Below are 27,631 nucleotides of genomic sequence, written 5' to 3'. Positions count from 1 at the left end.
TTGTTATCCCTGAGCAGAGGAAAGAACAATTGTTCCTGGTCTTTGAGAGAAAATTAATACGTGGAGCTTGCTTCATCATCTGCTGATTGCTGGGAGAGAAATGGTAAGGTGTGGAATGAGGTGGTGAGTGGGGATGGGGAAATTTGGCAAGAAACCCCGTTAACATTCCAGGCTGCCTGGTCTGTAGGATATTCTCATACAACCTAAATTGGGAATAGCAGCCCAAATCTCACTTCGTAGTCCAGAGAACCCTTTCCATCTGCTGTACTTCAACAGCCAAACACATATTCATAAAACTTCAGAAGCGGGCTGGATGTCGTACTGTTCCTGGACACACAGCAAACTTTTCCTAAGCCTGTGTTGTTGGTCTTTGTTTTTTTTTTTTTTTTTAAAGTTAGTCTGTCTCCAAGGAAGTTGCCTTATCCGAGCCAGTTTTAGCATGAATACACTGCTTCGCTAGACTCAAGGACAAGAGGCCCGGATTTACCATGGATTCTGGGAAGGGTTCAGTGTACTGGAGACTGGCCACTGGTACCTTGCTAATTTGCTGGCATTGATTGGCACGCAGGGGTTGTTTTTACTTAGTACATGAGCAGTAGAACGCGCTATGGTGCATCGCTGGTGCCACACATCAAGAACAAGTCCTGTGGGAAGCCAGTCAGCTTAGTTTCCTGTGAACAGTAAGAAACATACAGCGCGACCTAGCAGATCGCTAAATGTCACAGCCCCCTCTCGCGCATCCTCTCTGCTGTATCCAATCCCAAATTCATCATCCTTTCCTATCACCTCACTCCCAATACTTTCGGGTCTCTTCCCCCATTCCATGGCTACGGGCTGGGCAAACCCAAGCAGCTGCAGAATGTATGAGTCACTGTGCTTTCCCGCTATCCCGTGTAGATGCAGGATAGCCTACAGTCTTGTTTAGCAGCATCCCAACATTGTCCTCTCCAGGGGCAGATAGGCTCCGTCGGCTGCTACGCCCAGGCTGTCCCCTGAACTACCTGAGCGCTCTCAGTCGCCGCTCAGGTAACAGTCTGGACTCCTGGCGTTCCCTGCCGAGTAACAGCCACGCGGTTCTCCTCTCTGGTCTTCTTTGGCAAGACAAAAACGTGTGTGTTGTTCCTCTCCATGGAAGGAAATTCTTTCAATAACAGCCTCCCACGCAGAGCTGAAACTGAAAATTTTAACCGTTTCTAGAACTTGAATATCTACATACATTTGCATACCCTTATTCACGTATATATACACCTAATACAGAAATGTTTGCAGATTTCATCCCTGTGTGGGAGGTTGGCACTTCATGAAACCACTTCACAATGCATCAAAACTTGATAGATAACAATTATTTTATGTAGTAAAACTACAGCTAATAGTGTTTCTTCTGGAGTTTGGTTAGTTTATAAATGTTTTATATCATTTTGAAAACTGAAAAAGTTACAAGCAGATCAAGACTGGCGTAAAAAGCAAATACTAACGTCTCATCTCCACTACTGAGAAGTTGTTTAGCAAATGCACGTTTTTTGTGGTCGTGAAAGAGGAATCCTGATGGGACACAGCAAACTGTAAAAGAACGGATAGTATCTGCTGGAACCAGACCCAAAATCCAGCTAGGCCAGTATCCTTCATCTGACAGAGGTATCGCCCAGTGCTGTCACAGAAGTCCCCTCGTGGCAGGCATTGTGGAACAACGGTGGGACAATTTTCTCTTTCAGTCTTCCATTATCTCTTACCATGGTCTTACAGTTTAGCGTGTAAGCATACGTAGTTTTTCAGTACAGTTCTCTGTCAGGCCCCGTCTTTCTCAAGCAGTCCTATGTCTGCTACACAAAATAAATTGGCAAGACACAGAACTAATATACCAAGGTATAAATTAGCTTTGGAAAGAATTTAAGGAGCATTTGATCAGCTTCTCCTTTGAAACTGATTCTTACAGTTGATTTTTTACTGCTCTGATTAGTCAAGAGGACTTGTAGTGTTTCCTAAGTGGAAAAAGATAGTCAATAAAAAGATAAACATCATTAAAGAAAGTCATATAGAGAATAAATTTAAGATACTAGAGACCTGATCAACTGTAACATTTCTACTGACTGTGATGTATGTGAGACTGAATCCAATGTGAGTAAAAAATTTTTTTTTTTTCCTCATTGCAAATATTCAGCTGAAGCCCCGAGAAGGCATGCTGGGTATTTCTCATTTGCAATAACAACATCATTACGCTTTTAGAGTGATGGGAGAAGAAAATTTGAACTGCTGTCAGATGCAGTTATGTTTGTCAGTGGAGAAATCTCTCCGAGTATATCAGTCTTGTGCTTAGTCCTGTTTTCAGAATTTACACTCATAGGTGAATCTTTGCTTTTGCCTACTGATATGGCGTTCAATCCTATTCATACATGTTATTTTTATAACTTTTATTTCCACCTGAAATTCTAATATGAACAGCATCTAATTTCCACGATCTGTATCCCGCCCTCTAATTGCACGTGCCAAAACAGGAGGTTGGAGGAGTACGTCATTCTTGGTTTCTCCCCAGGTACGCGGAGTTTGCTGTATCTATCCCTGACATTAAAAAACAATTCCCAGTGAAATATAGCCCATATTTCTTACTCTTCTTATCCAGCTGAGGCTCGTGCAGCTTCTGTACCTCGTGGTGTTTGCTCTTCTACTTGTAGGCTGTATTGCTGGCTGCCTTTTCATCATCAGTAAAGAATGGGAAGAATTTGGAAAATACGTAGAGCCTAATACTGGATAATCAATGTTCTTTCAGTTTACGGTCAACAGTGCTCCGAGGGCTGTGTCATATGAACTAACCCACGTCAGTTGTGGCTGAAGTGTGTTTAAGAACAAGAAAAACAAGGAAGAGTGCAAGAACAATGAAGACTCTGTGTGAATGAATTTATTTTAGTTGGCTGATGGTGGGGAATGCCACTTACTGCATGGAGTAAGGAATTAGGGTCTGCAGAGGACCATAGGAATTAAAAATTTCTTTGGAAATATACTTGTACACATACCCCTTACATACTACTTGAGTAAGAATCAACTCAAATGCGATATATTCACATAGTGTACCTCTCTAAAGAAGCGTACAGGTATTAATACGCTTCGACGCCAACCTGAGATCTTTTTAAAGGCAAAGCAACGCAGATACTGTGTGCAGCCTGAGAAAGCATCAGAGCAAAGGCTAAGTGCTGAGGTCCCATTCTGCTCTCCAGGCTGCTGACGCTGTTGCTGTGGGTTCATTGTTACATTAACACGTGTCTGTCCTCTCCCTCACAGAAGAAATAGGTATCAGCAGAATTTTGGATAAATTATTGATCTAAACCCTTACAGTAAGAAGAAAAGATTATTTTCATTGCACATACAAGGCAATGCAAGCTGAAATACACAAAGAGAATCAATGATGAACACAAGCATCCTGGCCAGGACGATACATAACATCAACAACAGTTTGCACAACTGGAGACATCTGAACAAAATCTGAGATATCACTCTTCGGCCAGGCGAAGGTCAACCTGTTTGTGAAGGAAAGAGTCTGTTTCTCAGACGCCCTAGCAGTCAACCTCTGCAGGCTATTTCATACAGCACAGGGGCACATGTCCGAAAAAGCCACGTAACTGGGCTCCACAAAAGGCCACGCAGGAGGAGAGAGAAACGGGAGAAGACTGATAAGCTGCGTCTATCAGTTAGACTGAGGGGAAAACAAACACACACTGTCCTCAGGCAAGTGACCTCTTGGAAGCATTAGCTAAACCCCTGATTTTAACACACTAAACCACGTGCGTCACATTCAGACTGTCTACAGTGTGGGATGCTTTGTTGGTTCTTACACGTCTTAGAACAAGTCTGCATGTCACCAGAATAAAACTTCTTCTCAGAAGGAGCAATCTCATCAGTGCTTGTGCAATACCTTAGGCTCTTTTAACCACTTTAAAGCAGCTCTTTTCTGTAACGCTCCATATTTTTTCTCAGTTTTTACCCTTCCTGGAGATTTCTTTTTTTTGTCAGGGATTCGTTAACATTAAAATCAGGTTAGCTGAAGGAGGAGAAATCCCATTTCTTCTTAATTTCAATTTACTATCAAGTTCTTAGCTTTTCTAATAACAGCCAATATTTTTTGCATAGTGTTTATGCTAAAAGTACAATTTAAACAAATTGCATCTATGGAAGTTGTTTATCTTCAAAAATTTAAAGGAAAAGCACGAGACTCCTCACCGCAATCATTCACTAATAACAAAGCTTCAAATTCTACCAACCATGTAGATTTCATCTGATATATTTTTAAGTGTTTTCCTTCATCCACATTTGTATGAATAAAAGTAAAAATACTTTAAAAAAATTTGTTCTCTATTTTTAGTTTACTAAAAAGGGGCTTTTTTATAGCAGAAAATATGACCTTTTGGTTCTGACCACAGATGAAAGATTTAAGACTAAACCAGAAGGCTGTACCTCCACATATATAAGCCCCACAGCTAAAGCAAGGCGTGTAGAGCAGCCAGCGCATGCATTTTCAAGCCCAACTGGTACCCACCAACTGGGCACCTCTCAGCTGGAGACCAGCTCTGCAGGCTCTGCAGTCTTCACCCTGGTTTTCTGAGGGGCAAGAACTTCTCAAACTTCACGAAATATTGCTGGCTGCAGACTGGCTTTAGCTGTAGCTCAGGGTCCCGCAGCCTCCTCCCAGACATTTACCTCAGGGCGCTGGCGACCCACGAAGCCTCTTGCCGTAGGGGGATCCCCTGCCGGAGCTGGCCAAACTCTCTGCACATCGTCAGGCAGTAGTGGCATTTTTCTGTCATCTGCTATTTCTCATACTGAGGGCTCTTGTAGTATTTCTCACAGACAAAGTAATCTGGAAATAATGCCTCAGGCTGTTTTCTAATGCCCCCAAACTGGTTTGCGAATTAGGTACATTAAGAGTACTTGTCTTCAACTTAAGAGATGTGGAATCTAAGACACATGGAGTATTTTGGTCTCAGCCAGAAATGGGATCAGAAGTGGGAAAACCTGCTTACCTTCCAATTCTGCTCCCCTGATGTATATTCTTGGGAGCTGCGACTTCAGGATGAGTCATGCCAGAAACTCTCCTGTATCTGAGACAGTTTGATGCTGTGAAGGGTCAACAAAGTGAGACAGCTGCTCTCAAGTGCAGGAAGCAAGTGTTTCCTTGAACCTCAAACTCCACGCCATCTTCTAAAAATAAATACAAAGGAGAAAGATATTTCAGAAAGAACAAATGAGCACAAGGCAAACGCCTTCACCTTAAACCAAACTCCAGGGATGCAGGACTTGATAATAAAATGTTCTTTAGCAGCACTTCACCTCTATAAATCTGAAGTCACTTTAAAAGGAGGCCAGGACATTAACTTCATCTTATAGATGGGGAAACTAAGCCCGTGGCCAAAACCAGACCTGGGTCTGCCTGTATTGGATTACACCCATTTCATCCAGACAAAAATGCTACCTCTGACTACAACTACCAGACACATCGCAGGAAAGTACAAGAAAACCCACATTACATGTGTTGACAAATCTGCCTGTTTAGAATATTGTGTGGTGCAGAAGTGAGGGTGATGCAATTGGTAAGTTAAATCTTCAGTCCAAAAAAAAGCCATAGGAAATTATTTTTTCTTTCCTTTCCTATGATACAAGTAGGTTATGGAAATGTGTGCTACAAAAAAAGATGAAAAAGCTTAGAACTGTAGTTTTAAATTACACCATCAACGTCAAGCCAACCACCCTGAAATTAGAGAGCCACTTAAAGAGCTTAGTTCATCTGTCATGTCTCTGAAAGCTGCAACTCGAAGGACATGAAACCTTGTCTTTAACTATTGAAATGCAAAGAGAGAAAGTCAGAGAGAATATCAGGAACTTGTATAACAGTGTCATGGATAAATTTCAATACTGCTGTGACACCCAGGGCAATTTGCTCCTTGGTTATCTGAGGTGCCGGCAGTGAGATTCAGCTGAAACCAGAGGAAGCTGTGAATTGCTTGCATTGTTTTGACTTACAGGGGACTTCAGAATCATCAGGGAGACAGAAAAACCCACTGCTGATCTTGAGAGATTTCACGGAAAACAGCCCCAAAGTAGAAATGAAACTAAATATTTAGTAACAACCAAGTCTAATCAAACTAAAAAACACCTTCTCCCATGGAAATAGCAGAGGAAGACACCTGTCCAACAACACCTTTCCATCAGATGCAATTTTAATCCATTTTTATTTTGCAGTTTTCCATTGGTTAAAAGTCATACTACCATCATAAGTCTCCCCTGAGTGAGCTGAAGGGGTTCAGCAATACATCTTAGCACTCCAATTAGGATTTCTATTGAATAGTGTGTCAAAAGGATGACATTTTACATAGCTGCATGATTATCAGAACTTAAGAACTGTTGTAGTTAGGTAATATCTAAGATTTGTTAAAGCTATAAATTTAAACGACTATTTTATTTTAATCTCAGCTATTGTTAATTCACTTATTATGAGCCTTCTGCTAAGGCTGACCATTTGCACTTCATAATAAAGAGAATACCAAAAGTCTTACCTGGCATTAAAGAGCCGTCATGGACATGAACGCTCTACACGTGGCTATTAAAGACAATTCCTATCAGACTCTATGATAGTAAGAATACATAGAGAGAATGGCTGACCTTGGGTGTGTCTGAAGATTCAGAGATGACCTCACATCATCAGAGTTGTAAAGACAACATTGCTTATTACAAATTATCCTTCAGAGAGCAAGTAATTATGTCCTGCCTAGCACTAGACTATTATTAGATGTGCTGTATTAACACAACAACATTTAAATAGAGCTTCGAGTCTAAATTATCCTGACACACAAAGTATTCAAGTGTTACGCTGGACACCTTATTTCAATAATCTGCATGTTCCAGGTCATTCCTGCAACTGGTCCGATTAAGAAAGGCCCCTTCTGCACAGCATCCAAGAACATGACGAGGGTCTAGCAATGTACTAAAGCTATTAGCATGAAGCAGAAGTTGTCGTTACAGCATGACTTAAAGTTTTTCTTGCCTTTCCTGCAATAGGAAAGGTACATACCACTCCATACGATAGGCTCTCACCTGCACTTTCTGAGGAACAGAAACAGTTCTAGTGCTCCATGCAGTTACTCCTGTCTTCACAGTAAACAGGTACTGACATTTAAAAAAAAAAGCAGTGCTTGTTAAATAATGATCCCCCTTAGAAGACTCAACATCACATAAAAGATATACTTACATATACTTTTTTCTTTTTATCCTAGAATCTCTCTGCTTTCTTTTTTATTCACTATTTTATAGTACTCAGTAACATGCTTCATATTTTTCAGAAGACAATTCCCTCCCCCAAAGGCTTGCAGTGCACACTGGAACTCTGCATAGGAGTAAAGCCTGAAAATAGACCATCTTTCTGCACTTCAAAGGCCCTAGAACAATCTGGCAGAGAAGTGACATTAAAGAACACAAAATGAAGATTCAGAAGCAAGAAATGAGTTATGGAAAGTAGATCTTGATCTTGCAGTCAAACAATGGACATTGTGTAAATCATTTTTGGAAATGAGACATGGGACTTGCCTTGGAGTCTCTGACAGTCTTTTTTATTACTAAACTGTCTTTAAATCTGTCCTGTGATTTTTATATGATCAATCTTTTCGTTTTTCTCACTGTAACTTCTGCACCCGTTATGTAGCTGGACTTTTTGTTCTATGACCTTCTCCTTTCACTTCCTAAATAAAAAGATCATTTCATATGCAGTAAATTAAACACATGGCTTTCAGTGTATGTCTCGGAACAGTACACTTTTCTTCAAGAAAAAAAATATGATTTCCAGATAAAACGTGAGAATGAAATAAACACAGAAACAATGTGCCTTTAGGGAGTAAGAAAACACTCCAGGCCTGATTATATTTGCCAGAACGTTGAACATGGACTCATCAGATTGATTAAGTCTGTCATAACAGCAAATCATTAAGCCATAAAAGAGAAAATTCAATATACTTTCTAGCAATAGAAGTCTATTTTTAAACAATCAAAATAATATTGCTTTTAGAAAATCCCTGTTGCTTTACTGTATTAGTATTTTGAGCGGGACTTTGATGTCAAAGGTGCTGCAGTAATAAAAGCACAGGCATTGCAATGTTAATTTTTCTTTTCTATTATGTGACATATCTATCTGGGCCCATGTCAGTAAAGACAAACATGCTGGGTAAGGAGTAACCAGTGCCATACAGCACAACAGGGAAAGGCAACAGCTGAGGGGCAAAAGACCAACATAGATTCTGTACGGAGAGAAAAACTCTTGCTGAAAAGCAATGCAGTTACAAGGGGGTTTCCACAAAAACTTCCCTATTCTGTGAAAACCTGATCTGATCTGGAGGGAATTCCAGAGTCAGCCTAAAGTGAGGCAGTAAAAAGTTGAAGCAAGCTAGTGAGCTGGAGGGAATCCCAGACAGTCGGATGCCTGTACAGAGAGATTTCGTTCTCTTGCACACACTGCGTAGGGCCATGCAGCTCTTCAAGAGCTGCAAATTCTTGGAGTCAGAGCTCGTATTCTCCTGACATCACACTTCCTGTACAGTACAACTGCAAGTTTTGTACACAAAGCAAGGAAAACATCACAGCAACCATCACTGACTTCATGCTTCGAGAGGCAGCCACCCAGAAGATTTTTTTTAGCTACCAGGTGTAGCCACTGCCCTGTGAACACATCCAGGTGTGTTTCTCCTCAAGTGATCAATCACAGAAGGGCTGAAGGAAGAGATTATTTTCTTTCTTTTTTACAGCAAATCACTTTTCTTATTTCTTGAGTATCCAGTGGTTGAGGAGAAACATGTTTTCCTGCAGATATGAGCTCAGCTTTTGAGTGCTATAGACATTCTTTTATTGAAAAATACTCACTGCTCACTAAAAATATCCAGCTTTTGAAGTAGAAATGATCCTTCTCCAGCATCTCTGGACTTCAGAGAAACTCAGAAGCCAGTATGATTTGCTATGACCTCACTCCCTCAGTCTCCCCCAGTATGAAATTATCTTGAAGGAGAAAAAGTAAAATGAAAGTATGTAAAACGTTTCTCCTCAACATTTCCACTTCTCCGAGGAAGATTCTACAAAGACAAAAAGAGGTAGCATTGTCAGGACCACTGGGGACTTTCAAACAGGTAAGATCTAACATGCAGTTATTAATTGCTCCTCATCATAAGGGGCATTGAAAAGATACACACTGATTTATTTACACTAGTATTTAAACAGTACTACAGAAAAGAGAAGGAAAAACATAGTTACAGAGGAAAAAACATCTCAAAACCTATGTATATATAGATTCTCTTCTGTCTGCAACAGTCTGAGCCTTGCAATTCATCAGCTAGTCTTTAACCTGCACTCTCTGCAAGTTCAGGATTTCATTGGGTTGAAAAAATGGGCTACACGAATCACAGTTTCTGTTGTTGAAGAGCTAAAACTAAGATTTGTTCCATGTGAAGCCAGATCAAAAACTGTCCTAGCTTTGGTGTCTACCCTGTTGTTTACCCAGTCAACAAAACTTGTTTAAGCTTCAAAGACTACCTTTTGCACGGTAGCACATGAAACAGTAATAACAATGGAGCTCAGCTGTCTCTCGTTGTATTTTCTTTTCATATTTCTCCCTAATCTTTCAAATTTCTGATTTTGCGACTGATTTCACATCTGATTATTGCTCTTCTTCTTGGCTAGATATCAAGGACTACTGATACCTTAGGCTGGTATTCTTATCCTCAAAGCCTGAGTGAGCCAAATGCATGACTCACAAAGTTCCATCTAGCAGTCTCTCTGTTCAAAAAGCCCAATCTTAGAATGAGATAAATCGAAATGAAAAGACTCGGGCTGAAACATACACATAGGCTTAAATAGCTGAAAATACACCGTGAGCTTGGAAAGTGCAAAGCATTTAATTTTTAAGATCTCTTCCATGCTTCCATCGGAACCGTATGGAGCTTCCATTTCCTTATATTCTACACCTACACTATAATCCACACTAGAATATAGTGCCCAAATACATGCAGGAGTTTAAAACATAATTGTATATACGCGTATTATCTCTACAGCATGGTATTATTTTCTGAGCTTACACAATTATGACTGACAGCAAAGCTCATTGAAATGTATTTAGTCATTTGCATCCATCTATTTAATTTACAGTTACCTCCCAGGTACTCATTTGTATTTACAATTACAATGCAGATTTACTAATAACTCTCAAGAAAACAAGATTGTTGGTGATGCATCATCATGTGCTGGGATGTCACTAGATGATGCCACTTCATAAAAGATGGAGATCCCTTTCTAGTTTTAAGAATTTCTGTCTTAATTTTCAGAAGTGCGAACATACCATCATCTTTCGATTTCAGTGTATTTCAAATACTCAGCACCCATAGAAATTAGCCTGCATTATCTGGGATGTCATAACGTCGGTAATTCATCTAATACCAGGTGCTCAGTCTCTGCGTAAAAGTAAAGGAAGAACCAAGAAACTGGAAGAAGAATTTACTGCCTCTAATATCTCATCTCTCCAGTCAAGTTGCTGTACAGAAACCAGAAGTCATTGAAAATGCAGCCTCACCTATAAATCTTCCTCCTTTTATACTTTTTAACCATCTTGGGAGTGACACTATAACCGTTTGCTTCACGGGCCAGGCAGTAAGTGCTCAAACTGCAAGAATACATGACTCGTGCCACTCCTGGGGCAAGCCCACAACGGTTATCGATCAGACTTCCAGCTGCAGTGACCCTACAAAGGCTGTCTAACATTTTATACCCATTTGGGGGATGATGAGATACAATCTTGTTACTCCTGTATACATAGTATTTTCAACTATGGTTTCGACAGTCTTGTCCCTAACAACTTTTGCATCACATAGGGACTCTTTCTGTAGTATTGCTACATTCTGTCCTGTATAGTTTAAGCTTTGTAAAGCATAAATTAATGTAAGTATTGTGTTCAAATATACATACAGTTTGTATATTAACAATAAAAAGGTTTATCAAAGCAGAATTAAAATTGAGCTTCAAAAACTAACTCTAAACTTTCTGATTTTCAAATGCTGGGGCTTGTTGGTTTTTTTTTTTTTTGTAAAAATATTGCACTTTTTAACACTTTGTTGAATTTGTTTGTGGGGCTGTATTTTTCTTTTTAAGCAAAGACGAAAAATATGAGGAAACCCTTGGTATAGTTGTAGATTCCCTGATACAGATGTTATTTAATGTAAAGTGAAGTTACCGTGGCATCCTCTCTTTTTTTTTTTTTTTTGATTGAAGATATCGGAACTAGAGCTGAGCAAGAATTTTCCTACACAAAGTACATTGCTGAAAAATTCCCATTCATTAAAAACAAGGCTGAGAATTCATTTCTTAAATGTCTAACGCTCAGGCACGAGACGGTCACCCTCTCTACCCTTTACAGTCAATGAGGAGTCACAAACGATCCAGAACGTGATTCACCTCCTTCTAACACAGGCCCTTCCAGATGGTAACTCAGCTCACCCCAGTCAGACACCCGTCTGAGAACAAGACAAACCACCTTCAGGAAGGTCTGTTTCTCTCTGCTGGCTATCAAGGGTAGACAGGGTGACTGGCTCATAGCTCAAGATTTTCTTCAGTCTGTGATAAAAGTCCATCTAAAGTGTTTGCCGAAACACAGCGGTTAAGGTTAACTTTTCAGGTTCTGCCATTCTCTGCCAGCCGAGGACTGCAGGTACCACGTTATCTGACTCTGTGGGCTGCCCAAGACTCTGCAGTCTGGGGAGACAACTTCAAAGAGTTGAGTTTCAGAAACATTATTGAAATGTCCATTTCCCAGGAAGTTATACATATATATATACACACATATATATATTTTTTTTTCTTAAGAGCACGAAAACATCTGAAGCACCAAGGTTTCTTATGAATCAGAAATTCTCAAACTCAACAACTCTAACTGGAACCCTGTTTATTTCTGGACTTTGATACTTGAGGATGAGGCATTAGAAAAACACAGCTATTTTAACACCTGGTTTCAATCCAGTTAATAACTTTGCACCTGATACATGCTCCCCAATTAAGTCAAATTTATGCTAATACTGTCCTGATTAGCAAATACTATTTAAAGCTGGTTTATGGGATGATTTCTGAATAAAGTAGGTGTCTAGATTCAGTGAATTTCAGCCAGGAAGATTATATTCAGTGGATTTCAGCTCTCAGATGACAAGACAACATGAACTTCACAAGTTAGCTATAGCTATCCCTACAAAGCAGTGGAATAGCCTACAGGATGACAAGTAGCGACTGCTAGGGAGAGGTCTTTTTCATGCTGGGTAAATCTATGCTTTCACCGACCACAACACAATCTCTAGCACTGGAAACTGCCGAACTCCAGTATTTAAGTCACTTTGCGGAAAATTCAGTTAGCCACAGGAAACTCACTGATTCTGAAGATACAGGTCTTGAAACACAAGACTATGTACTTAAGCAATTCCAAAACTGGATTGTATAGGCTGTGCTCTGCAGGGCTTAATGAAAGGTGAAGCAAAGGGCACCAGGCTGACAGGCTCAGCACAACAACTGTGTATCTTCTCCTTCTGAAGGAGCCTTAGGTAGCAACATCTCTGGCCTCTTTGCACTATATTTCACGGCATGGTGTGGGCAGACCTTAATTCATTCTATAAATCATACTGTATCCTCAAAGACATCTTTTCTTCCTTTTTTGTTTCCCCTCTGAAAAATGCTTCAGGCAGTAACCGCATCTACAACCCTCTGCTTCTCTTTAGGATCTATAAAAAGCAGCAAAGGTACAGAAGGGATACATTTTTGCCTTCCTTGGATTCATTTGAGCTCTCAGGGAAATACCTAATAATCCATTTACAGCATGCTGTTTTCAAAGCACTATCTATTAAAATATTAACAACCTATTCATCTCAGCCCTAGAGTGAAGCAGGTGGTTTCATATTTCTACTACTTTATAGAAGCATCGATAAGTACTTTGAAGGAAAGGATAATTTTGAGAGCTGAACACAAGAAGCACATCTTCATGATTTACAGTCAGAAGAGGGTATCCCACATCAATCCACCCAAGCACGCACACAAAATGGGAGTTAGACCCAACAAATATGCAATCAGGACATCTAGTTTTAAGGCACTAAGTGCCAAAGCACACACTAAGCAATACACTTACTCTGTACTTGTGTAGGTTTTTTCAAGCACAGGAACTGGATCAATAGCCACTTTTCATGACTGTATTCATTTTAGAATTAGAGAAACTGATACACATTAAATTAAACCAATTGCTCAAAGCTATTTGATACCTTCTGGCAATATGGTAGAGAGTTTCAGGCTACATGTAATTTACAGGTCAAGTCTCACAACATACAAAAGCAGCTACTATTTTCTTCTAAAATGGCAGTGCTGCTGCTTACCTAGCATATGAGAGGCAAGTTCATCTCCTTTTCTCTCTCAGGGAATTCCTATCCACAACTCTTGCCTTTCTGAAAACCATTCTCTTCCTCAGAGCCCTGGGATGATGACAAGGAGCAGAGGTATTCGCTGCCCTTGTAGCTGAAGCTGGTTTTCTCTACAAAAGATCCAATAATTACAGACACTTTGGGCTAGGAAAGGAAAACAATTGTATGCTTGTAGGTAAAGTATTCAGCTAGAAGCCAGTCCTGTTTAACGTCACGTTTAAGCAGCCAGGACTATTGCACCCTGATAATTGAGTCCCTAGCCAAGTACGGCTAATATCAGGCTACATTCACATTTGTTTTACACTCCTGGTGCAGGAAGTCTTTAGATTTAGGCACTGCGGTGAGGCAGCTGGAGCTCAACTTTGTTGTACCATTCTGTATTATTAGTTTTAACCCTTAATGCCTGCCTCCAAGTAGGATGCTAAACCATCTCTTGGAATTATGCATCAATACCATGTCCTCATGTTGCAGCCTCATACCCAATACTCACTGGCCAGGACACTCTCCCAGCCTATGGGCAGACCTTAACTCCCTACATTATTTGAGGGAGATCTAAACACATTCTCCCACATGCTAGCTTAACTACTAATTAACTTGATGTGCAGTATTCTCAGTTCTTTCTGTTGTAACTCTTCCAAACTTAGGGGATAATTAGTTAACTATTGGATCTGAGAAAAAGAAAGATACAGAGCATGATTCAGTAATTTAACGGCCGAGAGAAAAAAGACCTGAATTTCCATCTGCCTCCCTTAAGTATTTTATAGGCTATATATAGTCTTCAGCTCTTCCCAGAAGGGTTAGATTAGAGGGAAAAAAATAAAGTAAGCTAGGAACGAGCTGACAAAAAAAGATGTTACTGATAAACAGGCTCAAGAGTACTCAGCAGAGGCAAAGGGACCTAATACGAGATGGACAAAGGGGAAACTGGAAGGAGACACAGTGCTTCAGGCAGGCAAAACGTAGAGGTGCGTAGCCTCGGTCACAGAAATCCAGCCTGGGCTATGCCTTCTGCAGGTACGTTGGGTCCAAATCACAGAGCAGCCTCGGGATGCAACGCTGCCTTCCTCCGAGCCTCACGTCACCTCAGTGGGAATGAGGAAGCACCACGGTCTCCTCATTGTTAGGTCTCTGCTGCCCGTAATGTTCTTTGACAGACAGAAACACGTACTTGGAGAAAGTTCAGAGGGGAAATTAATGCAATAGCAATGCCCATTCAATCAAGAGGCTGTAACAGCTTTTCTTCTCCCAGGCTCTGGCCTGGAGAGAGGCCTGACCCAAGGACACAGGACTACATAATGCCACCACCACCGGCGGATCACTTGGCCATGCGTTTTGGGGTTTTTACCACCTATGGGTTGCCACCTGGGGAGGCACAGACTACCAGATACCGCATAGTCTAAGGGTAAAATAACTGCTTTACACAGCGGAAGGCACGGATCCTCCTTGCCGCAGGTGAAGCGCTGAGCGTAGGCCAACCGCACCGAAAGCGGGTGCGCTGCTGCTGCTGCCGGAGGGGGACAAGCGCCATGTTGTGGGGAGCCTGACCCAGCCGGGGCTTCCAGCCCGGGCGGCGCAAGCCGAAGACGGGCGGGTTTCAGGCCGGCAGGGCCGGAGAGCTGCGGCACCGGCCCCCACAGCGAGCCCCGGGGCTGCCAGAAGGGCCCCGACACCCAGACCGCTGCACGCCCGAGGGACAGGAACAACGCCGATAACCGGGGAAGAAAGCTCCGGGGCTCCGCGCTAGGCCCCGCCGCCCGCCTCACAGGGTAGCCGCGGGGCGGGGCGTCCCTCAGGCCGCCCTCGGGGCCGCCCCGCCCCGCCCCGCCCCGCCTGCACAGGTGCGACGGCTCGCGCCGAGCCCCGCCCTCCAGGTGGTGCCCGGCGGGGGGGTAGGGCGGGGTCACCCACGGGCGGATGGATACCACCTGCCCTCGCGAGGCGACCCTCACTCCCAGCCGTCTCTCTGTGCCCTTCCAAAGCCGGGTCAGGGTAGAGCGCCGCCCGCCGCCCCTCCCCGCCCCCCTTTGGACAGCCCCGCGAGGAGGGGCGACTTGTCGGCGCGGCATTAGGACCCGGCGGACTATTTTTCACCCCCTCGGCGCTGTGCTACTTTGGCCGGAGGTGGGCGTGCGCGCGAGGGCGAGCGACGGAGCGGGGAGGGAGGCGGATGCGTCTGCGGCTGTAAGTAGTTCCGGTTGAGGAAGTCGGCGCTCGCGGCCGCCGGTTCCCGTGGCTGCGCCTGGGCAGGAGCGCCGCGTCCCGAGCGGTGCCGGCCCGGCCCCGGCCCAGCCCCAGCACAGCCGCCGCCGCCGCCCGCCCGCCCGCCCGCTCGGAGCCACCCGCCGCCGCCATGGCCACCCGCTCCTGCCGAGAGAAGGCGCAGAAGCAGAACGAGCAGCACCAGGCCATCCTGGCCAAGCTGCTGCGGGAGGAGGATAACAAGTACTGCGCGGACTGCGAGGCCAAGGGTACGGCGGGGCGGGCGGCCGTTGGGCGCCGGGGAGGCGGGCGGGCGGCCGGGGCCGGGCCCTGCCTGTGTCCGCCCGCCCCGGCCTCGGCGGGGTCCCCGCTCGGGGCGGGGGGCCGGCGGCTCGGCAGCCAGGCCCGGGGAGGGGCGCCGCCCCGCTCCACGTCCGCAGGGGCGGCGGGGCGCTGGCGGGGCCGCCCTGCCGGCGGCGGCCGGCCCCCTCCCGAAACGGGGCCCGGAGGGGCGGCAGCAGGAATCTGCGCGGCTTGGGGAGAGCCGTGGTGGAAGCCGGAGGACCTTACGTTTCGTGGTGAAGCGATCTGAGCTGGGCTGTAGCTCCATGATCCTAAAGCGAGGAGCCCCCCAGCTGAGGCTTTCTGCAGTGACCGGCCTAGCCCTTTCCTGAAGTTTCACTGCCGCGTCCTCCTCCTGCGTTGACAGGTATCGATCGGGAGCCGGCTGTGTCAGAGGGCCTTCAGGAAGTCCCCGGCCGGTGGCAGGGGCAGGCGCCGGAGGAGGTGAACGCTGGGTGTCCAAAACGCTGCCCTTCAGCGTTGACTCGGTCACGCAAATGCCAGGCTCGTTGAATCTGGCTGTCTGTGTCTAAGTCACAGACCTAGCTTTGGTTATGAATGAAACTTCAAAGATTATATCGCTGTCGAATCTTACCTCTCTTTAGCCTGATAGTTTTATTCTGCACAAAAGCAGATATATATTTGCATTTACCCTGGGTTCTGTGGCTTTGAAGTGGAAAAACGTAGCACATCTGTCTTTCATCTAGAGTCGATTCATTAAGATGTTATCCTAAATACGATGATTGCACAGTAAGTTCTTGTTTTAAGTATAATACTTCCTGAATAACAACCAGGTGTTTGCAGTGTATGATTAGGTCCAGAACTGTCTTGTTCAGTCCTTCTCCACCTCAACTGGAGGTTTGAGCAACCAGAAATAGCACTATGTTTGTAATTTCCATTTTCCATCCGCGCATGCTATTTTTTTGCCGTGGACGTAAATCGTGCAGTGCCTTGCATGATGCTGCTGTTTGATACATCAGAAACACTAAACCCAGACTTTATTTTCCTAGTATGTAACGCTAAAAAGTATATAATATGGATTACACCAAAGATAATAGATCTTTATATTTTGCAAGTAACTCTTCTTAATAATTTTCTAGGACACCTATTCTTGCCCCCAGACTCCTGGTTATTGTGTAAAAGACTCATTGCAACCGGTGGTTTTCTGGAAAAATCATGCTTGTATGTTTTGTGCGTTATTGGCACTTTAGATTTCCATGCTGAATGCTGCTCTGAGTTGCTTGCTGGTGGAGTTCCATATGTGTGTTGTTCCATAGTGTAGGCCTTGGAGCTGGGTTGCTCAAGGTCAGAGTCTGGAATTGTCCAACTAATTTTTGTTGTGTCTTCTGAGTTCCCTCTTTCTAACCATCACCTGGTCAAAGTATCATTTGTAAGTCTCTGTAGTCCTTGGTGCTTGGTATCTTTTGCCACTTCAGCAATGCTGACACTTTCAGCTTCCTCCTTCTTATATTTGTGTTATTGAGTGTCTTTATCCACTGTTCGTTTCTTTGATACTTTCATACCTCTTCTGTCACAAGAGCTTCTTTCATGAGTTCGAGCTTTGATGTGTCTTGAGTTTGGTTTTTTTCCTGTTCAGGTTCTGGAGGACCTACCAATCTCTTGACCAGGCTGTCTTCTGCTAGTACCTGTAATTTAGTTTCCATCTTTCTAGTAAATTATTTTACTTAGCTACCTTGATAAAATCTGACTGCACTTCTGAAGGCTTCTCTGTTTTCTCTGTTGCTCAGCCCCACTTCTCCCTTGCTGTCTCTCTGTATGCCAGAGGCATGGCTTGCTTTCACCCTGTCCCCCAGGAAAGCTGACGTGAAAATACTGTGTGATGCAATGTGAGCTTACAATATTGAGGGAATTGTTTTGTTTCTTTTTTTAATTCTCTTTCTTCTTTCAAGTTTAATTTGCACTTGCCTCATCCTGTTCTGGCAATTCTTATTTTAAATCTTGCATCATGTTCACTTTGTAGTACCATCTGCCTTTGCCTGTACTCCTGTAGTTAAGTGTATGCTTTTCTTATAGTTGGAGGGGAGAGTGTGGAATGATAAACTTATGTGTTTCAGCTGTTCTAGAGGCACTTGACTGAAGAGATGGTCATATATGGATGCTCTGTGTAGATTTATTTCCTTAGGTTTAAGAAGAAGAGTTGTGTGAACAATGTTGAGATGCCTCTGCTATACCCCGAAGTCTACATTTCTGTATACTTCCAGAAGAGATGTGGCTCGGAGGAAAAAACGTGATCAGTTGTTTAGTTGAAAATCAAGCTTTCCATGAGCATGTAATGCCACTGTTGAACTCCTCGTTATATCAGTCTTTTGAAGCTTCTTATTGGCCAGAAGAAGAGGAAAAGTGAAGGATACTTTCAGTTGCAGCCATCTGTTTGTTCCTAATATGTTTCACACTTAATCCATGGCAGTTGAGTGCTAATGACTTGCTGGTGTCTGGCAAAGTTGTAGTTTTGCTAGTCTTGGTATGCGGTGATGTCTGAGGCAGCAATTTTTAATATGTCTCTAGTAGCTAACCAGTGTCTGTGAGCCGTCTGCATGGCGTTCCCCGAACTGTGACAGTCTCCTTCGCCTCTTGCATCACTAACAGCATCCCTTTCATCTCTGGGTGTGTTTGTCATTACAGTCTGGAGTTCCCTATTGCCAGTTCCACTAGAGATTCTCTTCATCCCGGGTTCTGCAGACATGAACATGAAACCATTCATGACAAAATATTTAGGACTTCTCTGGTGTCAGTCCTTGTTCAGAATGTATGTTTTCCCTTAATGTAATTTATTTTTTTCTTTGAAATGCTGTCCCCTTCAGTTTCTGTTACTTTCCTCTTTTGTGTGAGCTTTGCTCCTTTGTCTGTCATCCTCCTTTCTGTTGTTTAGTAGGATCCCGAGTTCTGTTTTTTGCTTTCTTCGTGTTCACCTAATTGTTGTGTAACGTTATCTTCATGACTAACTCTGGTTGTGTTAACTGAGTTGCAGTTGTACCTTGGGTCTTATTCTGACAAGACTTAAACCCATTGTTTTCAGTATGGTCTTTCAGATAGCTGGCAGTTCAGTATGGGTTCTTAACTGAAGCTAAGAGGCTGTCATCACTAATTCCTTCCTCTCACCGTAGATGCCATGGTCTCTCTTAAACCTCAAGTATTATATTTACCCTAGGCTTCTGTTCAGATAGTCACATCCAAGGGATGTTGAAATCTTGCAGACTGTACTTGTATATCTGTTTTAACTGCTATTCTTTGAGGCTTTGGGAATTCTTAGGTAGCTAGATGTCACTTAAAATCTTATAAATATCCTTTTGACCCTAAAAAATTTAATGTGGTCCTATTTGTGTATTTATCATCACTGCTTTTGATTGTATCTACTGAAATGCCACTGTTGAACTCTTCCTTCATATCATTAAGGCTTCTCTGCTGGCTTTTTGCACATCAAAAAGATCATCAGAACTTACTGCTGTCCTACTGCTGATTCACTCCTGAATTACTGAATTAGCTCTCCTTGCTCTCAGTATGTGACCACCATCTGCATTGCTTGTGAGGAAGTTTCAGGCACGAACCTTTCCTATATTATCGTGTGCTTGCTCTGTGTAAGAATTAAAAAAGTTACCTCTTGGTCTTCCTCAAAATAATCTTGCTGTCGTTAATAGTAGTCTTGTATCAAGAACAAAGCCATCCTTTGGTTTCTGGCCTACTTTTTCAGGTATGAGGTATGCAGATACATTAGACAGCTTTGTCCTGCTAGTCTTTTGGAAGGTGGAGAATACAGCAGAGGACACATCTGCCAGAGTAAGCATTAAGCAATAATTAGGATTGCTGACTCTGGCAACAGTTTCTGGAAGTGCTTTTTATTCTGTATTTGCCTTTTAACTGTTGAAATAGCTGCTATGAATCCGACTGTCACTGCTAAAATGTGTTGGAAACTACCTGCTGTAGGGCCATACTGTAATTGCCATATGTCGCCTTCAAACTGTGTCTTACAGCTACCGGAAAGACTAGATGACACCTCTGTGGGGAAGAAGCCTATAAATCAAAGGTTCTGGAACTGTCTTTGCAATCACTGAGATTTTTGGAAAAGTGAGGAGGTTGGGATGACATTTGACAAGGCAGTGCTTGTCTGTGTACTGACTGTTCTTGACATCCCTATCTGAACAGTCATCTACATAAGGCAGTAGATGTCTTCCCAGTGTTACACTACTGGGAAGTAGTTATACTGCTGTTTCTAATATTTGTAGGAAATAGTAAGGCATGTTGGCAGTAACTTAAGTCATTCTGAATTTTTGAAAGAGAGAAGCAACTGAAATTCCTTTGTGCTCCTTTTGTGTGTATAACTAGGTAAAGCTAGCAGGAATTGGAAGGATCTAGGAGAAGGAAATAGCTGTAGATCTGTCCGTCTTGTGTGTAGACTATGCTGAAAGCTGTTGTAAAGCATGTGATTTTTTTTTCCCTTTCACTGTAGAGGGAGACTACATTGCATTTTTATTGTTGTTGTAATGCTGATATTTGAATCTCTTAAGCAGTAACACCTCTTAGATCTGTCAAATGGAGCCAAAATCAAAACCTGTTAACTTCAGTCAGCAACCCTTTGACTACAGGGGCTATCATTTGCTATTTCTGTGTACTTAGTACCTAGTTATAACATGCTAGAAGTCTCCTGGGCTTGTGTTATTACTTGGCAGCAAGGCTGGTATTATTTGGGTGCTGATGCTAAGCAATACTGAATCAAGTACTTGGAAGTTGAAGAGTGTGATGAAGCACAAAAGGAGATGCTTTTTCCTAGAAGGGGACAAGATGTTCAGCAGTATCAAAGGACTAGCCATCTAAGCAAGTAGGCCTGTAAAGTAAACTGAAGGCAATCAGCCTTGGTCTGGTGTGACAGTATCTGCAAATGTGGATCATAAGACTCCAATTATTGTTCCTAACAGTGTTTGAACAAAAGAGGTATGTTTGAAACCAGCGTGAATGTTCTCTACCATACCTTTTCTGTTTGTTATGCTTGCATTTGGATGTTGGCTTTAGTACAAATGGATTGACTACTGAAGTCTGCTTGTAAATTCATCTCTCTGTCAAGAAGGCAATTACCTGAGTTGTCAACTGCTTTAGAATTTTTTTAACTCTAACAAAGTTAAAATAACGTAATTAGAAGCTTGCAGACCTTTGTATAGACAATTGCAGATGTCTTGGGCCTTCAGAAAAGGTGAATACATTTCTGTATTAGAGGAGGTGTTCTGTGGTTAGTTGTGGTTTTGTTTTGTTTTTTTTTTTTTTTAATGTTTACTTACTTCATGCCTGGTAGGGCTTGAAGTCTGGTTAAATGATCTCTTACCAGAATTTAGTATAAAGAGTCACATTGTCACTGCTGTTCAACCAGATTAAAATTTGTTTACTTTCATTATAATATTAGCGAAGATACTTTTCAATATTTATAGTTGTACTATACAATCCTTGGATATCTGTATATGACTGAAGACTTGGTCTATGCTGTCTGAAGAGTGGCAGGTACAGGCTCTTAGGAGTGTGGGGAGAGACTGAACAGGAAGGATTGCAGTACTGAAATTTGTGTAGCCAGAACCAATTATTACAATTTTGGCTTCAAGTGAACCAAACTTTAGCTTCCCTAACAACTTACCAATCTCGAACACAAAGTCTCTTAGCAGTTAGGGATAAAAAAATCTAGTTTAAATTGAAATGGGCAAACTAGCTATCGAAACAAATCTGGAATATTCCAGATACGTTTATAGCTGTTTAGACTCAGGGTTTTTTGTAGACAATTAAGTCTCGCATGTGATCTCTTCTGTGGCTGGGAGACCAACTTGAATGTGTGTGAACCTCGCTTCTTGTGAAGCTGCTTTTGCTGGTTACTTGTTTTGATGGCTGGTCTTCTCACTGTGTTAATCTTGCCTGCATACTTTAATAAATAGTGTACTTCTTCCTCAGGAATTAACCTAAAGCAAATGGGTAACTCTTATAGCCTGCTGCCTTCAGCCTGTGCAAGGCTTCAGCTTTTGCCTCTGACTGTCAGTGTAAGAATACTTTGGATCAGCTTATCAACAGTATTGGCTTGCTCTAGGACAAGGTGCTGGCTGCTGTACCTCCTCAGGTGAAGACCTTCCACGTCCTCCTCCTAAGGTGGAGAAACTGGTGAAGTAGGACACTGGGGGAAATGGAACACGGTTGGATGACGTTGGAGGTCACTTCCATACATCACCTTAAGTGCAACTTCTAGCCCTATACTGAAGTTCAAATGCAGAGCAGTAACCAACCAGTAGCTGATTACTGCTCTGTGGATATCTTGTAGCAGTGAATGTAGCTGCAAATAGCAGATATGAGTTCAGGTTACTTGGATCAGGAGATTGCTAGTGCTTCTCTGTGTGATTCTGTTGCAAGGTTGGTATTGTCGCTGTGAGATCGGGCTGGTGAGGATCATACGACCATACCAGACTAAAATACGAATAGACAGATAGAACAACTGGAGGCTTCTAGCTGTCCAGTGAGGCTTTACAGTATCCTTCCACAAGGAGCAATGAAGGCAAACCACTTTGATTCAGGGTGGATCTTGCTTAAGCGTAGCAACTGGAATGATGTATCTTTACCTCTAATAACAGTAAGGAACTGTATCACTAGAAATCCTAGTGATAATCTGGTATTACACTGTTACCTTTCTGGCCTCTTTGTGAAAGGTAGTGCCTTCAAAGACCTGAAGGGACCAGAAACTATCTTCAGTCTCTCCTGACACTGTATCACCAGGATTTTTTTCCTGATTCCCTGCTACTAAATAAAACTACCCCAATGCTCTGTTTTTGTTCTGTACCCTTTTACCTGTTGCTGACACTGGTTGCATGAGACTGAAACTTTGTTAGGAATTAGTTGCTGTTGTGGCCCTGAGAGCTGCAATTAACTGTCTCGCCTGAAGAGCTCTTCAGAAGACACCTCTCTTGCTAGGAGGAGTGTGGCAGCTTTAGCTTAAAACTTGTAAGTGGGTGGGGTGTTGCAGTATCGGGTGACTCTAGTGGTGTGTTTTCTGCCTCTAAGGAAGGGATTTGTTTCCACCTCCTGACTCATAGTGCAGAAAAATACTCTGGAAAAAAGTCACAGGAAATCTGTTTAGCTTGTGATAGAACAGGGTTGTTTGCAAATACAGGTTCCTGCTGTTGAGATTGTGTGCGCAGCCTGAAGGCTTTTTACCAAAGCCCTTAAAGTGGTATTTGTGGGTGCAATCTCCATTCTTCAGGACTTAACCGAACTTGATTGGGTGAGACCCAAAGTGGCATCATGTAGCTTTGATGTTAGCATTGCTTTGACAAGAGGCTGGGCTAGGTGACCTCTGGAGGTCCCTTTCAACCTAAATTTTTCTGTGACTACTAATAAAAATATTTGTGGGACTTGTGGGTTCTTTTTTATTACATTGTAACTTTTTAGGTTCTCTGAGGTAGATTATACAGGTGCAGAAATCCTGATGTCCTTAGTTTGCTGCCTTACATTCAGACGTATAGGCCTTGGCCATCTAAGCAGTTTCCTTTGTGTGGACCATAAAGGTGGGACAGTTCCTGAAAAGTGATTATTAGTATTGATGAGATGATGTTCTTCCCTTTTGAAGTGCAAGACACCCTAGTTTTTTTGGTCAGGGGCTACTGGTGTGTGTCTCCTGATGGTACCTAAGCTGGTGGTTCTGCCACTCCTTAGTGACAGGAAAAAGATGCCACTGCAGGATGCTGTTGATACCACCTATTAATCTTTTGCTTTGTTCCTAAATCTCCTTTTGTGGAACTGAAACTGACACTGCCTTGTGAATCTGCCCTCTTTGGTCTGAACCCTGTAAAGAGCAACTGTGCTGCAGCCTTAAGAAGTCCTTGTCAACAATACAGAGGAAGCAATTAGATATATGTGTGTGTGATAAGTAGACTTTTGGGAAGGTACCTTTTCCTGGAGGGGTGGCTCCCTCTTTAATCCATGCTTCCCATAGGATTTAAGAAAGAGTCAATTATCAGCCATTACTCAGGGGGTAGTCAGCAGTTAATTTAGCTCAGGTGTCACATTGTCCTAGACTGGCTCGCTAAGATTTGTTTGAGCATGATTCAGCTTTACATTAGAAACTTAGATGCTTTGTATTGTTGTGGCCACAGCTAAATTCCTCAAGACTTAAAAGACTTTGCCTTGTGAACAGGTAAAGTTGTTCAGTGATAACTTATTTTCATGTTGAGGTGCTTGAAGAGTAACACTGTTGAACCCATGATTAGTTGAATCCATCTTCACTGTATTGTCAACAACAAATTGTTTTCAGATATTATGGAAGAGTAAAAATGAGTTAAGACTGAGCTATTATTTTATGGGCATCACAGAGGAGGATAGCTTTCGGAACTGGAGGACTGCAATGGATAGATAGAGGCTCTTTAGGAAGAGCAGGCTGGGATGGCGATAAGGGGGAGCTGCCATTTTCTGTGAGAGCAGTGAGGCTGCATGCAGCTTTGCCTAGAGATGGCTAATGAGCCAGCTGAGAGCTTGTGGGTCAGAATTGGAGGGCAGACCATCATGGGTGATGTTCTGGGTGTCTGCTTCAGACCACCTGGTCAGGAAAGAAGTAGTAATGAGGCCTTCCTCGGACAACTCAAGCTTAACATTCACAGGCCTTGGTGCTCAGGGGGAACTTGTCTCTCCAGCAAATACCAGGGTGGTTCAGCACAGTGGGGAATGAGTGATCTAGAGGGCTTCTGGCATTCATTGATGGCCACTGCTCAACACAAGTGGTTGAGGACAAAGGAAGATTCTCAGATGGACCTGTTACTTACAAACAAGGAAGGGCAGGTTGGGGATGTAAGGAGGTTGTAGGAGTAGTCTTGGCTGCAGTGACTGTGAAATGGAAGAGTTCAGGATCTGGAGAGAACAAAGCAAAAAGTAGGATCGCAACCATGATCTTTAGGAGAGAATTTGTTCTGTTCAGTGATCTGCTTGGAAGAATCATTTGGGAGATGGTTCAGCAGAATAGTGAGGTCCAGGAATGCTGGTTGACTATTTTTTTAAGCTGTAGTGTGGCACATCCCGATGAGTAGGAAATTGCTCAAAGGCAGCAGGGGTCCTGCTTAAATGAACAAGGAGCTCCTGACAAAACTCAGACATAAAAACGAAGTGTATAAGAGGTGGAAGCAGAGACAAGTGACGGGGGGGGGGGGGGGCGGGGGGAACATAGAGACGCTGTCCAAGCATGCAAGGATGAGTTTAGGAAAGGCAACGTCCATGTGGAGTTGAATCTGGCAAGGGATATGTGAATGGCAACAAGAAAGGCTTATATAGGTAATGGGCAGCAAAAAAAAGACTGCAGAAAATGTGGGCCTGTTGCTGAATGGGGCAGGGGACCTGGTCATAAGGGATGTGGAAAAGGCTGAGACATTCCATGCCTTCTTCGCCTTGGTCTTTACTAGTAAGACTTGCCTTCAGCAATTCTAGGCTAGGAAGGCTTACTCTCAGTAGTAGAGGAGGATCAGGTTTGGGAGTGCTTACAGAAACTGGATGTGCACAAGTCTGTGGGCTCTAGTGGGATGCACCCATGAGTGTGGACAGAGCTGGCCAATGTCATTTTGAGGCCACTCACAATAACTGTAAGGTCATGGTGACTAGGGGAGGGTCTTGAGGACTGGAAGAAAACAAATGTCATTCCTGTCTCTGAAAAGTACAAAAAGGAACATCTAGGGAACCACAGGGCAGTCAGCTTTGCCTCAGTCCCTGGGAAGATGACAGAGCAAATAATCCTGAAAACATATGAAGCAAAAAATGATAGGGAATAGTCAGTGTGGATTAACAAAGTGGGTATTGTGCCTGACCAGCCTGTTAGCCTTCTACAATGACCAAGCCGGACGGCTGGCTTGGTGGATGAGGAGAGCAATAGATATTTTTTACCTTGACTTTAGTGAGGCTTTTGAAACTGTCATGTAAATTCCTCATTGATAACCTGATGAAGTGCAGTCTGGATAAAGAGGCAGTGAAGTAGATTGAAAATGGCTGAAATGCCAGGCTCAGAGTTGTGATTAAAGCAGCTTAAAGTTGAGCTGGAGGCCAGTCACTATTGGCTGTTGCAGATTTATGCACACTGGCCACTGTAACAGGGTCTGACCCTAAGATCCCACTGACAAATGTAAGGTCCGAGTGAAGTTTTCCAGTTCCTCTTTTATTAGTTCTCAGGTTACAGCTTGAGCTGGGTACCTCTGGAGAGGGACCCCTACCACAGATTACACCTCTCAATTATACCTGTACCACCCACCACTCGATCCACAAGTCCAATCACTTAATTCTGGTCAGTGGTTTCTTGATTTCTTATTGGTTTTCACTGTTGCTGGGCTGGCTGCCTTCTGAAGTTACCTCATTCTCTTGGAATTGTTTCCCTGGTCCTTATCATCTTCATTCCACTCGCATCTGCTGTATTCAGCTAGTTCTGTGTTAGCAGCATTAGTTTTATCAAAAAGTTTACTCTTGGTCACTCTTGCAGCCAGCTACTAGTGCTAAGCTACTAATGCTAAACAAGACTATTCAGAGAGAAGAATATAGTTAATCAAGCTTATTCCATAACATTAGTATACCTCAGGGGTTGATGCTGAGGCCAACACTGTTTAACATCTTCATTAATGACCTATGTGATAGGACAGACTGCACCCTCAGCAAGCTTGCGGGGGTAAAAAACCTGGGAGGAGTGGTTGATAAACCACATGGATGTGCTGCTACTCAGAGCAGAAGAATTGACAGGCTGAAGAAATGAGCCAACAGGAACCGCGTGAAGTTCAACAAAGGGAAAGGCAAAGCCCTGCCCCTAGGGAGGGGGTGCTGGGGATTCAGAAGAGATGCCGGCGGTCCTGTGGATCACAAATTGGTCATAAGCCAGTAACGCACCCTTGTTACAAAGAAGGCCAGCAACATCTTGGACTGAATTTCAGGAAGAGCATCGTCAGTGGCTGAAGGGAAGTGATCCTTCTTTCTTCAGCACTGCTGAGACAGCATCTGTAGTGCTGTGTCCAGTTTTGGGCTCCACATTACAAGAGAAACACTGACTGGAGCAAGTCCAGTGAAGGGGCACTAAGATGAAGAGGTTAGTGTGCGTGACATACAAGGAGAGCCTGAGAGAGCTGGGATTGTTTAGCCTGCGGGAGAGAAGGCTACTGGGGAGATCTTATCAATGTGTAGAAATACCTGGTGACAGAGAGCAAAGGTGAGGCACACTGGTCTGTGCTATCCAGTGATGGGACCAAGAGGCAATGAGCACAAACTGAAACACAGGAAATTCCACTGAAATGTAAGAATAAACTTTTTTTTAACTCTAGGAGAGGTTGAATATTGGAGCAGGTCACCCAGAGTGGCTGTGAAGTCTCCATCCCTGGAGATATTCAGAACTTGGCTGGGAACAGTCCTAAGCAACCTGCTGTAGTTTGCTCTGATCTGAGCAGGGGGGATTGGACTAGATGATCTCCAGGGGTCCCTTCCAATCTCAGCTACTTCAGATCCAATTCAGCTGTTGCATCACTTACAAGCTGATATGGAGTCCTGCTGCTGATGCCATGTAAGTCTCTCTCCCCCACTGCCCCCTGCACAGTGCAAGCATCTGCCTACGTAGATTAAATGTAGATTCTTCGTTTAAAGTTGAGGTC

General features: G+C 43.2%; 1 protein-coding gene and 1 long non-coding RNA gene across 7 annotated transcripts in view; both read left to right on the top strand.

The window, feature by feature from the left end:
• The first annotated feature begins 119 nt into the window (after positions 1 to 119).
• On the top strand, positions 120 to 7,838 carry LOC148053435 (uncharacterized). Of its 2 annotated transcripts, XR_015708311.1 has the most exons (4): positions 120 to 1,690; positions 2,159 to 2,530; positions 2,670 to 7,146; positions 7,323 to 7,838. It is a non-coding gene; the product is annotated as an uncharacterized LOC148053435 (long non-coding RNA). The 2 variants fall into 2 exon arrangements; XR_015708310.1 differs by having other exon boundaries at positions 120 to 2,530.
• A 7,884-nt stretch (positions 7,839 to 15,722) lies between these two features.
• SMAP1 (small ArfGAP 1) overlaps positions 15,723 to 27,631 on the top strand; it is a 103,469-nt gene continuing 91,560 nt past the window's right edge. Inside the window, exon 1 of one of the 5 annotated variants that reach the window (XM_087775378.1) lies at positions 15,723 to 15,925. In XM_087775378.1, coding sequence (XP_087631504.1) covers positions 15,808 to 15,925 — 118 coding nt within the window. In that variant the 5' untranslated portion in view covers positions 15,723 to 15,807. Of the gene's footprint in view, positions 15,926 to 16,216; positions 16,366 to 27,631 lie in introns of those variants that run through there. The other 4 variants (XM_087775377.1, XM_087775381.1, XM_087775379.1 and 1 more) reach the window with 4 other exon arrangements.

Source organism: Nipponia nippon, unplaced genomic scaffold, assembly GCF_047370975.1.
Source record: "Nipponia nippon isolate SJK-2023a ecotype South Korea unplaced genomic scaffold, ASM4737097v1 scaffold_4, whole genome shotgun sequence".
NCBI classification, from domain to species: Eukaryota; Metazoa; Chordata; class Aves; order Pelecaniformes; family Threskiornithidae; genus Nipponia; species Nipponia nippon.
This window is presented reverse-complemented; position numbering and strand designations above follow the sequence as displayed.